Source organism: Bison bison, unplaced genomic scaffold, assembly GCF_000754665.1.
Source record: "Bison bison bison isolate TAMUID 2011002044 unplaced genomic scaffold, Bison_UMD1.0 scf7180017860782, whole genome shotgun sequence".
Classification (NCBI taxonomy): Eukaryota; Metazoa; Chordata; class Mammalia; order Artiodactyla; family Bovidae; genus Bison; species Bison bison.
Window position 1 is genome coordinate 12321 of NW_011491354.1, and position 13635 is coordinate 25955.

The window sequence follows — 13635 nt, forward strand, 5'->3', positions numbered from 1 at the left end:
CACCAAGGAAATCACAGTATAATTTTTGTGACAGTGGTTGTTATTGTAGAATCCAAGCGATATGAAACCTGATGTTTAATGTAACTAATGATAGGAATTGCAGAGATATATGTGGAATCATAGAGTACCTTACAGAAATCATACATTTCTAGGGTTACTATATGTGTGCCAAGAGCACCTCCATGATTAATAAAAATAAATCTATAGGAATGATCTTTTATAGAAACAGTGTATACAGTTGACAATTGTGTGCTTAGTCCATCAGTCGTGTCTGACTCTTTGCAGTGCCATGGACTGTAGCCAGCCAGGCTCATCTATCCATGAAAGTCTCCAGGCAAGAATAGTAGAGTGGGTAGCCATTTCCTTCTCCAGAGGATCTTTCCGACCAAGGGATCAAACCCTGGTCTCCTGTATTGTAGGCAGGTTCTCTACCATCTGAGCTACCAGGAAGTGGTAGAAATACCTTCTCTAACTGTGGAATTTATAAAGTGCTTAACAGAGACATTGTTTCCTATTGAAAACATCTGATTTGGGTCAGACCATTTTCCAAAAGAAACTTCAGAAATGGGTTTCAGATGGAGGCTATCAGGCATAAAAGCATAGTGTGTCCTATTCTCTGATTTGAAAATATTCTCAAAATTTATAGTTGTATAACTGTATTTTACAAAGTAAAAATCACTTTTTCGATATGTCATTTTCTTTAAATGTGATATATTAATGTTTCAGAAACCTTGACTTCCACTTAATACTTTTAATGTCACATTAACTAACAGATCAGTTTAGGATTTGGAATTAGTCGTGTTTATTTTTATGTCCCGTCAGTTTACCACACATTGTTCTTTCTAAGTATCACAGTTTAGGTTATAGTCTTCCGTGACTGGTAGATGTTTATTCAATTCCTGTCAAAAAACCAATTAGTATTTCTGTCACCAAGCAAGTAAAAAGCTTAGAATGCATTTGAAAAACAAAATTTGTCAAAAAAATTTTTTTTAATATTTTAAATTTTTATTTTTTAATTGAAGGGTAATTGAGTTACAGAATTTTCTTCTGTCAAACCTCAACATGAATCAGCCATAGGTATACATATATCCCCTCCCTCTTGAACATTCCTCCCATCTCCCTCCCCCACTGCATCCCTGTAAGTTGGTACAGAGCCCCTATTTGAGTTTCCTGAGACATTCAGCAAATTCTCACCGGCTACCTATTTTACATGTGGTAATGTAAGTTTCCATGTTACTCTCTCTATACATCTCACCCTCTCCTCCCCTTTCCCCACGTCCATAAGTGTATTCTCTATGTCTGTTTCTCCATTGCTGCCCTGCAAATAAATTCTTTCATACCATCTTCCTAGATTCATGAAGTGGGGAGGTGTCAGGTATACTGTGAGCGATTTAGAGAGTAGGGAGAATTGATCATAAGAAACATCTAATTAGAATGAGGCTTCCCAGTATAGTGAGATACCAGACAGCTAACTGCAGCTTCTGACCCAAATCCCAGTCCTGGGGTGCGACTGATGCTAGTCTTGTAGTGAAGAGCACAGCAATAATACCAATCAGGGATAGAGGCCAGGGTTGACAATAAAAATCCATTGATATCTTGATAGCCAGATCATCAAGCTTCCACCGTGCTTTGACCAGCCAGCTGCCAGAGTGTGGCTGGAGCAAGGCTGAAGAATTCTCAAGTTTCTGGAGTGACTAGAGCAGAGCTCAGCGTCTTTTGTGGGTGAGGGCCATTGTTTATGGAACCAGACCTTGATGGGATTTCCGGGGTCACTAACTGTTTTTCAGGTGTCCTCATTACAGGAAGCCACTGCCTTCTTGACTCTAGTGTGGTGAATCCAAGGGATGACGCCTGTAACTTTAAGAGCAGTAGGGGTTGCCAGGACAACCGTGTGAGGGCCTGTCCCAACTGGCTAACATGGTTCTTTTTCCCAATCTTTAACCCATACCTCATCTGCTGGCTGATTGGGATGAACCCAATTACCCAAAGGAATGGATGTCCTTTCTAAGGTTTCTCAGGTGATATGATGGAAGACTTTTCCCTGGATCTGGAGGTGTCGGGACATCTCCAGTTCAGCTAATTGTTGGGGGTTTCCCTTGAGTTTTCCTATCACTGGGGGTTTTCTCCCATATAAGATCTAAAAGGGAGAATAGCCTGAGGACTCAGGGTGCATCAGGCTTGGAGTAAGCCTTGGGGGTAACATGTCAACCCAAGATAACTGGTCTCCTGACAGAGTTTAGCTAATGTAGTCCTAAGGGTACAATTCATACATTCAACTTTCCCTGAGCTCTGTGGCCTGTAAGCAGTGTGAAGCTTCCATTTTAGTCCCAGTGTCCAGGATAAAGTTTGGATTATTTGAGACACAAAGCTGACCCATTGTCAGACCTTATGCAGAGAGGCAGCCCATATCTCTGGATAATGTCTCTTCACAGGGCCTTGGCCAGTTCTCGTACCTGTTCAGTGCACATGGGGTAGGCTTCAGCCCATCCCGAGTAGGTGTACACTACCACAAGGAAATACTTATAGCCCCTGTAGGGCTTGACTTCAGTAAAGTCCACTTCTAGATCTTCAAAGGGTAGTGTCCCAACTGTCAGTACCTCTGGGTTGGGTCTTGGTCCTTGGCTGGCGTTGTTCTGAGCACAAGTCACACAGCTAGGACTGATCTGAACACACAGGGCTGGGAGCTTAGAAACAAAATAGTAGCAGCTCAGTAAGCTCTCCAGCAGTTTTTCCTAAACAAGTTTTCTCCTGATGTTGTTGTGCCAGCTGGATTTCTATATTGCTGGAGACAAAGAGTCGTTGGTCTGTGAGTTTCCACCAGCCCTCCTTTTCTCTTATTCCTCCCTCGTTGAGAGCCCTTTGATCTTCTTCCTTGGTATACCTAGTGGACAGAGGAGTAAGGCTTGCTGTCCAAGGGACTCTTGCTGTGCCAAGAGGACCTTAAAGATGGACTCAGGGCCCACTGTGGGGCTCGGTGCAGAAACAGTGACAAACTTAATTTTGGGGGGCTCCGAAATCACAGCAGATGGTGACTGCAGCCATGAAATTAAAAGAGGCTTGCTCCTTGGAAGAAAAGTTATGACCAACCTAGACAGCTTGTTAAAAAGCACAGACACTACTTTGCCAACAAAGGTCCATCTAGTCAAAGCTATGGTTTTCCAGTACTCATGTATGGATGTGAGAGTTGGACTATAAAGAAAGCTGAGTGCTGAAGAACTGATGCTTTTGAACTGTGGTGTTGGAGAAGACTCTTGAGAGTCCCTTGGACAGCAAGGAGATTCAACCGGTCCATCCTAAAGGAAATCAGTCCTGAATATACATTGGAAGTAATGATGCTGAAGCTGAAGCTTCAATATTTTGGCCACCTGATGTGAAGAACTAACTCATCAGAAAAGATCCTGATGCTGGGAAAGATTGAAGGCAGGAGAAGGGGACAACAGAGGATGAGATGGTTGGATGGCATCACCCACTCAATGGACATGAGCGTGAGTAAACTCTGGGAGTTGGTGATGGACAGGGAGGCCTGGTGTGCTGCAGTCCATGGGGTTGCAAAGAGTCAGACACGACTGAGCGACTGAACTGAACTCTGTTCTAAGGATTCGAATTGCATCCAAATGTTAAGTCATCACTGCATTTCCCAACTTCCCTAAAATCCCAACACAAAACTATATACCAATTAGGAGTTAGGATAGGAATGACTCCCCTTGTTGGCTGTCACAGAGTATTTTCAACAGTTGAAAGTCACTAATTCATGTTAAGAATTCATCATGCTCCACAGAAAGTCAGGATACAGACAATGGAGCAAAGGCTCTGGGACACAAGAAGTAGTCTAAAGGGCAGGTCTTCACTATTATAAGAAGAAAAGGAAGAAAATAAGATGATAACAAACACCCCAGGCAGAAAAATTAGGAGCAGAGAGCTAAAGGCTTGCAGATTCTCATTTGGGCATTTCAGGAGGAAAAGCAGACACAGCCCCAGACCCGGGACAGGATATTTACCTGAGAAGCTGCCATTTCCTCCTCTTCTTCCTCCTGCTCTGCATCATCTCTGGGGATGTTATGCTGCAAATGCACATCTGAGTTTTGAGAAAATACCGTTGAGAGCATCAACACAGCTCTTTAACCTGCAACCATTGCACCTACAGACAGAAGGACCTTGAAAAGCTGAGAAGACTGACCTTTCCTGTCCTCTGTCTCAGGAGAGATTCAGGAGCAATCACGTCCTACTTGGAGACCAGCCTGTGAACTTATTTCTTGATTGTTCTTTTATCAGAGAGCTCCTAAACCTCTGCTCACACAGATGACATGAGCTGACTGACTTCCCTGGTCCAAATCCAGCTAGATCAACCCTGCGGCCTCTCCTTGGACTGAAGCCAGGCCTCAGCTCTCACAAATTGACCAGAAGCCACACCCTGAACCCGGGCCTCCCCTTAGAATCCCCTGGAGCACTTCCTACAAAGCACACTGATGCTCCACAGGACCAAGAGAGAACTCTGTGGGGAGGGCACTGGTGGCTTACCATTGGCCACAGGATCCTGATGGAAACCACTTGGCTAAAGATTCTTTCTGAACCATTTCAGTGAATAGAAATCCCTGGAGTTCAGGTCCCCACTCTAAGAGGATATGACTCTGCAGGTCTACAGTGGGGCCATGAAATGAGTCTTTAGCAAGTTCCCTGTTTTTTCTGATGTTTCTTCCCCCAAACCCACATTCAGGAGCCCTGAGGTCAAGTCCTCACACTCACCACACCTGAGACCTCTCTGTAGGGGAGGATTTAAGGGGGAATTTCTGAGAGAGGTCAAAGCTAGAATCAGGCAGAGAAAGTACTTGGGGTTCAGCCTTTATACATGACCCTGGGTGAAGTGCTCTGGGTTCCCCAGGCTGAGTGTGGATTTCTCCCTTCAAACCAAGATAAGCAGGATTCTGGTGAGCTTTGTCAGGGTGTCACTGAAGGGGGCCTGTGAAGTAGAACCTGAGGTTTAGTAAAACTGCTGATCTTGAGGAAGGTGGCCTTCTAGTGCAGGTGCTCACAGGACTGGCTGGTGTGAGTTCAAGGACCTGCAGGCTGCCTGCTCCCCAGTCAGATGCTGAGGCAGCAAAATCAAGGAGCAGCTCAGGGAAACTGTCAACAAAGCTCCGTATTGTATACAACAATACTCTGTATAATCCTTTTAGAATCATCACAGTGTCTGAGTAGCTACAAAATGGGAGAGGAGATACAACATAGAAATGATGGAAACTATATGAAGGTACGAAAGGTTTAAAGCCAGCAAGTAAACTAATTTCCACATATGCCATCTCTCTGTGCTACCAAATACTTCATGGTCTCTTCACTACAACCTTAAATAAGGTGGCAGAGGTTAATGGTGGTGGTAGATTAAACACTTCATTCATTACAATCAACTGAAACCCTAAAAACCATTCACTTTTATTAATAACCATGTATTAATTTCACACATAGTTGAAATAAAACCTTTTACAAATTACATACAGATGAGAAGTACAAAGAAAGATGTTCATTTTCTCATATAATGATATAAAGATTGTGATTTTTACTGCTTACAAAACAAAGCCTAGGAAACACTTAGTAAACATGATATACACTAGTTACATGCCTTTTCCAGGAAGGGTTTCTAATACATTTCTAGGTTATCACAGAAGCTGTCCTAACATTGTCAAGTAATATTCATGACTTGTGTTGATATTATAAACATATATCAATATTGCAGTGAACTGTCATTGTGTTCTGCTTACAAATCAAGTGATATAACTATTGAAAATTTAGAACCACCTTCTGTCTTACTTTAATACATGGAAAGATTCCATGATCACTTACATCATGGCAACTCCAGGGATATTTCACATCAATGACAAACACCCCCATTTAGATGGTCATTGTCCATTTTACATTACAGTATCCTTCATCTTCTAATGGAGAATAGATAGAAATGGTTTCAACACAATATAAAAAGGCTAATTTTTGAAGCATAAACCATCAAAAACCTATGTTTTCATTCACACTAGAAATGAAAAACATTATGCATTATTTGAGCATTGAATTACATTCATTTTGGTTTTCAAATAATCCAAATCATGTGATTATAAACAAGGATACATTGCTAATAATTGTAACTTTTGAATCATCAACCTTCAACTCATGATACACGCTAATATATCCATTTTCTATGTGTTTTAACTATGGATTGCTCTCTACCGTAATTCTTCTTCATAGAAACTTCAGAAAAGAGGATTGATGAAAAGCTTTCTAGTATGTAGTCTCTGATATTTATTTAATTTTGATTTTTTATTAAATACCTTTCTACATATTTGTGACATCATTTCCACAGGTTTCTTGTATAAACTCTTGTGTTTTCTGATGCATGTTTAGGGGGCATCACTTGTTCCATTACTAGGGTTTCTCTCCAGTGTGTGTTTTCAGATGTTTAGTGAGATGACCATTATGACTAAAGGCTTTGCCACATTGTGTACATTTATAAGGTTTCTCTCCAGTATGGACTTACAAATGTGTAGTAAGAATTGAGTTCTGATTAAAGGCTTTGCCACATTCTGTACATTTATATGGTCTCTCCCCAGGATGGATTTGCTGATGTTTAGTAAGACTAGAACTGTTAATAAAGGCCTTGTCACATTCTGTACATTTATAACGTTTGTCCCCCATATGAATTCGGTGATGTTTAGAAAGATCTGAATTCGTATAAAAGGCTTTGCCACATTCTGTACATTTGTATGGTTTCTCCCCAGTATGGATTCGATGATGTGCAGTTAAAGTTGAACTTCGAATAAAGGTTTGGCCACATTCTGTACAATGATAAGGTCTCTCCCCAGTATGAATTCGATGATGTTGAGTAAGAATTGAGTTGTGATTAAAGGCTTTGCCACATTCTTTACATTTATAAGGTTTCTCTCCAGTATGCATTCGCTGATGTTGAGTAAGACTTGAGTTCTGATTAAAGGCTTTGCCACATTCTGTACATTTATAAGGTTTCTCTCCAGTATGAATTCGCTGATGTTGAGTAAGATTTGAGTTCCGATTAAAGGCTTTGCCACATTCTGTACATTTATATGGTCTCTCCCCAGTATGGATTTGCTGATGTTTAGTAAGATATGAACTTGTAATAAAGGTTTTGCCACATTCTTTACATTTGTATCGTCTCTCCCCAGCATGGATTCGATGATGTTCAGTTAAAGTTGAACTCCGAATAAAGGTTTGGCCACATTCTGTAAAATGATTAGGTCTCTCCCTAGTGTGAATTCGCTGATGTTCAGTAAGACGTGAGCAACGGATAAAGGCTTTGTCACAGTCTTTACATTTATAAGGTTTTTCTCCAGTATGAATTCGCTGATGTTCAGTAAGATATGAACATCGGATAAAAGCTTTGCCACAATCTTTACATTTATAAGGTTTTTCTCCAGTATGAATTCGCTGATGCTGAGAAAGTGTTGAGTTGCGATTAAAGGCTTTGCCACATTCCGTACATTTATAAGGTTTCTCTGCAGTATGCATTCGCTGATGCTGAGTAAGAAATGAGTGACGGATAAACGCTTTGCTACATTCTGTACATTTATAAGGTTTCTCTCCAGTATGAATTCGCTGATGTTGAATAAGACTTGAATTGTAAATAAAGGCTTTGCCACATTCTATACATTTATAAGGTTTCTCTCCAGTGTGAATTCGCTGATGTTGAGTAAGACGTGAACGACAGTTAAACGCTTTGCTACAATCTGTACATTTGAAAGGTTTCCTTCCTGTATGGATTTTCCAATGTTTACTTAGATTGGATGACTTACTAAAGACTTTCCCACATATCCTACACTTGTTTTCTTTCTGTGGATTCTGAATAGTCTGCTTTTGAATAAGTTCTGAAGACAGATTAGAATTTTTACCATATTCACTACAGTTATAAGTCTTCATTCCAGTATGAGTACTCTTACATAGAGGAAGACCTGATATCTGATAAAAGGTATTTCTACATTTATTACTTTTAGAATCCTTCTGTGAAGATTCAGTTTCCTGATATTTCATAAGGTTTGAGTCTCGTTCAACTTTACACCCAGTTTCATTGCCTGAATACCCTCTTACTCCATCATAAATACTCTGGTAATTATTGGGGCTGGAGCACTCACTTAAGGCCTGACTCATTTTATTACACATGGAAAGTTGTTCCGTATTAACCATATCATGATATGTATTGAACAATGATGGTTGGGTTATATCTCTTCCATTATTATCAACATGATACATCTTGGAATGGAGAAAAAATATCTTTTGGGGGAAGAATAATGACCCCCTGCTCACGGATCCCTCAAATTGATTATATTGTGGGTTTTCCCCCTCATTGTTAAATTTCTGGTGTTCAGACACGCTTGAATGTTTGTTTAATCTAAGACTATATTGCGAATTTTTTGAACAAGTATTTGCAGTAGAGACTAGATTATCTTCCAAATTTTCCACGTTTCCCTTCAGAGAACATGTATGTTTCAAAAAATGACGTAAATCTTTTCTTAAAATCTTATACTTCTTGGCAGATGTTGAAGACTGAAATTGGTGTTTTTCCCAGTTTGACTCATGTTGCTCATATGTTTTTGCAGTAATGTTCGAATTATGTGTAACTGTCTCAATTTCTTTATGTGCATATAAACATCCTCTCTGTCCTTCATATGCCCTCATATATTCCCCGTTTTTCATTAAATTTAAGTTTCTGAGGTGAAATCTTTCATATATTTGTAGGTTTGCTTTTGAGGATAAATCTTCTAACCCTGGATTTTTTGGCATCAAATTTTGGGTATCTTGTGGAGACATAGCTGAAAGATACCAAGTAATAAGTAATTTTACCTACTATTCTCAGTGAACATCCTTAAAGATTTAGAGAAAATTGGTGAACCCTTCACTTGTTTAGAAATTAAAAAAATAAAAAAATAAATAAGATAGAACACCACCAACAACATAGGATAGAATAAAAATAAAATAGAGATGGAAGGATCAAGGTGCCAGAAGACTAGGCAGACATGGAGTTCATCTCTCCACAATCACATCAAAAATACATCAGAAATGGAACAAAATGCACAGATCGCAGCTGAACACTAGCAGAGGCCCTTGGAAATCTAAAAGAACAAGAATGGGAACAAGAACAATTTCTGCTTTGCCAGGTAGGACAAGAGAAAACAAGGGAAAGGAACAGGAAAGAAGTGGGATGGGACCTCCAACTCTCGGGGGATCAGAAGAGAGGAGAGGTCTCCACACCTGGGGAAGCTCCTCACTGAGGGGGAGAGCCCAGCTGGGACAGAAGGGAAGCTTCATTTTCTATGGGAAAAGAACACGGCAAGAGTCAGAGGTAGCAGGACAGAGTGAGACCTCTACACAGGGTACTGACCCCAGCCCTGCCCACCCAGCCTGAGAGGGTGTCCACTGCTGCAGACAAGGGCTGGGTGCTGGAATGTGGGGTTTGAAGAGCAGACCCAGGCAGAGGACTGCTGTGGGCTGTGAGGAGACATCCTGAGGAGATGGGAGGGAGGGAGTAGGTCTACACATGGGAATGCATGTGGAGGAAGCCTGAACCACCATAGCGCAGAGTGCCATTGGTGAGTGATGCCAAAGAAGAAGCCCATTGCAGTCTCTCTCCCTCTGTGCTGGCCCCTGCTCACCAGGCACTAGGAAGGGCTCCTACTGAGGTGGACTCTACTGAGCCTCCATCCACTATCTTCTACCATGTATTTCCTCCACATATCATAGACTCCTGTGCTCTGGGACAGCCTTAGGAACAGCCTTAGGAACTTAGCTACGTGTGGGTGGGCCAATTGTACAGGTGGAGGGAAAGCACAGCTGAACCCGAATAAGGAAAAAAAGCTGAAATCTCTTGTATCAGCTACACAAACCATGCTTTTATACCCACAACTGGCTTTGTAACTTCACCCCTATAGAGCATCTGAATGGACAACCAGGGCTCCCCCAGTCATGGCAGGTGTAGCTTTAGCAGCTGTAGCCTTTGTACAGATACACAAGAGGGCAGGGCCAGGCCGGAGTCTGAGCTGCCTCTACTGCACCACAGTGGGTCCAGCTCCATGATGAATGCAATTCTGGGACCTGAGTTCAGGGGATCTATGCTGGTGACCTGGTGAAAACAACATCTGAGAGACACCAGGGCCATGTCCCATCATGCCCATGGTTAAGGTGGGGCCAAGGGCAGTGCCAACCAGGGTCACATGAGAGCTCGCACAAGGCATGAAGGTGACACACAGGGCACACCCCGAGGTGAACATCCCCAGAGGAGCAATCCTCAGTGGCTTCTCTCCCAGTGGGTGTGCTCCAATCCCACCTGCCTCGACCACAGATCACAATCACAGAAACAGATCTGGGGGCTCTGTTCCACCAACCAGGGAGCAGACCCCACCATAGACAGGGCAGTGACGGCCACAGAGCAAAGGGGAAGCTCCCCTCGATATCCAGCGCAGGCTTGGGTCACAATAACATCAAACAAAATCCCCTTCAAGGGGATAAGGGCACAAGTCTCTGGACCAGCCTCACCCCCAGGGGACACACACCAGAGCAAGAGCAACTAAGATCCTTCAGCCTGCAGAACGGAAACCACAAGCACAGAAAATATGACAAAATGAGAGGACAAAGAAGTATGGTTTAGAGGAAGGAGCAAGATTGAAAGCTACAAGAACCACTAAATGAAGAGGAGACAGGCAATCTAATGATTAGTTTTGCTTTAAGTCATATTAAATGGAAACACAGAACATTTTCAGACATACTAGAATCCTTTAATTCTTTAGGCCACTTCTTACCACATGTGTTTTTATTTGAGCATGTTTTATTAGATGTTTCAATCTAAAAATAAATGATATTGATGCAGATTTAATCAGAAAGTGATGACATGAAGGAAATGGCAACCTATTCCAGTATTCTTGCCTGGAGAATCCCAAGGACAGAGGAGACTCTTGACCTACAGTCCATGGGGTTGCAAAGACTTGCACATGACTGAGGTCCAAGGAGCGGTGGCTGCATGGGTGCAGAAGGGCGGAGAGGAGCTACTCCACGTTCAAGGTCAAGAGGGGCGGTGGTGAGGAGATACCCCTCATCCAAGGTAAGGAGCAGTGGCTGCGCTTTGCTGGAGCAGCCGTGAAGAGATAGCCCATGTCCAAGGTAAGAGAAACCCAAGTAAGAAGGTAGGTGTTGCAAGAGGGCATCAGAGGGCAGACACACTGAAACCATACTCACAGAAAACTAGTCAATCTAATCACACTAGGACCACATCCTTGTCTAACTCAATGAAACTAAGCTATGCTAGGTGAGGCCACCCAAGATGGGTGGGTCATGGTGGAGAGGTCTGAACAGAAAGTGGTCCACTGGAGAAGGGAATGGCAAACCACTTCAGTATTCTTGCCTTGAGAACCCCATGAACAGTATGAAAAGGCAAAATGATAGGATACTGAAAGAGGAACTCCCCAGGTCAGTAGGTGCCCAATATGCTACTGGAGATCAGTGGAGAAATAACTCCAGAAAGAATGAAGGGATGGAGCCAAAGCAAAAAGAAGACCCAGCTGTGGATGTGAATGGTGATAGAAGCAAGGTCCGATGCTGTAAACAGCGATATTGCATAGGAACCTGGAATGTCAGGTCCACGAATCAAGGCAAATTGGAAGTGGTCAAACAAGAGATGGCAAGAGTGAACATTGACATTCTAGGAATCAGCTAACTAAAATGGACTGGAATGGGTGAATTTAACTCAGATGACCATTTTATCTACTATGGTGGGCAGGAATCCCTCAGAAGAAATGGAGTAGCCATGATGGTCAACAAAAGAGTCCAAAATGCAGTACTTGGATGTAATCTCAAAAACGACAGAATGATCTATTTGTTTCGAAGGCAAGCCATTCAATATCACAGTAATCCAAGTCTATGCCCCAACCAGTAACACTGAAGAAGCTGAAGTTAAACGGTTCTATGAAGACCTACAAGACTTTTTAGAACTAACACCCAAAAAAGATGTCCTTTTCATTATAGGGGACTAGAATGCAAAAGTGGGAAGTCAAAAAACACCTGGAGTAACAGGCAAATTTGGCCTTGGAATACGGAATGAAGCAGGGCAAAGGCTTCACAGCAAACACCCTCTTCCAACAACACAAGAGAAGACTCTACACATGGACATCACCAGATGGTCAACATCGAAATCAGATTGATTATATTCTTTACAGCCAAAGATGGAGAAGCTCTATACAGTCAGCAAAAATAAGACAGGGAGCTGGCTGTGGCTCTGATCATGAACTCCTTATTGCCAAATTCAGACTTAAATTGAAGAAAGTAGGGAAAACCACTAGACCATTCAGGTATGACCTAAATCTAATCCCTTATGATTATACAGTGGAAGTGAGAAATAGATTTAAGGGCCTAGACCTGATAGATAGAGTGCCTGATGAACTATGGAATGAGGTTCATGACATTGTACAGGAGACAGGGATCAAGACCATCCCCATGGAAAAGAAATGAAAAAAGCAAAATGGCTGTCTGAGGAGACCTTACAAATAGCTGTGAAAAGAAGAGAAGTGAAAAGCAAAGGAGAAAAGGAAAGATATAAGCATCTGAATGCTGAGTTCCAAAGAATAGCAAGGAGAGATAAGAAAGCCTTCCTCAGCGATCAATGCAAAGAAATAGAGAAAAACAACAGAATGGGAAAGACTAGAGATCTCTTCAAGAAAATTAGAGATACTAAGGGAACATTTCATGCAAAGATGGGCTCGATACAGGATAGAAATAGTATGGACCTAACAGAAGCAGAAGATATTAAGAAGAGGTGCCAAGAATACACAGAAGAACTGTACAAAAAAGATCTTCACGACCCAGATAATCACGATGGTGTGATCACTGACCTAGAGCCAGACATCCTGGAATGTGAAGTGAACTGGGCCTTAGAAAGCATCACTATGAACAAAGCTAGTGGAGGTGATGGAATTCCAGTGGAGCTCTTTCAAATCCTGAAAGATGATGCTGTGAAAGTGCTGCACTCAATATGCCAGCACATTTGGAAAACTCAGCAGTGGCCACAGGACTGGAAAAGGTCAGTTTTCATTCTAATCCCAAAGAAAGGCAATGCCAAAGAATGCTCAAACTACCACACAGTTGCACTCATCTCACACGCTAGTAAAGTAATCTCAAAATTCTCCAAGCCAGGCTTCAGCAATATGTGAACCGTGAACTTCCAGATGTTCAACCTGGTTTTAGGAAAGGCAGAGGAATCAGAGATCAAATTGCCAACATCTACTAGATCATCGAAAAAGCAAGAGAGCTCCATAAAAAAATCTATTTCTGCTTTATTGACTATGCCAAAGCCTTTGACCTGTGTGGATCACAATAAACTGTGGAAAATTCTGAAAGAGATGGGAATACCAGAACACCTGATCTGCCTCTTGAGAAACCTATATGCAGGTCAGGAAGCAATAGTTAGAACTGGACATGGAACAATAGAATGGTTCCAAATAGGAAAAGGAGTACTTCAAGTCTGTATACTGTCACCCTGCTTATTCAACTTCTATGCAGAGTACATCATGAGAAACGCTGGGCTGGAAGAAACACAAGCTGGAATCAAGATTGCTGGGAGAAGTATCAATAACCTCAGAT

General features: G+C 42.0%; 1 protein-coding gene across 1 annotated transcript in view; it reads right to left on the reverse strand.

Annotated features, from left to right (window-relative positions):
* Positions 1–6408: 6408 nt before the first annotated feature.
* The window catches only part of LOC104982874 (zinc finger protein 420-like), a 12625-nt gene continuing 5398 nt past the window's right edge, over positions 6409–13635 (reverse strand). The window contains 1 exon segment of the mRNA XM_010832312.1: positions 6409–7880. Coding sequence (XP_010830614.1) covers positions 6409–7880 — 1472 coding nt within the window.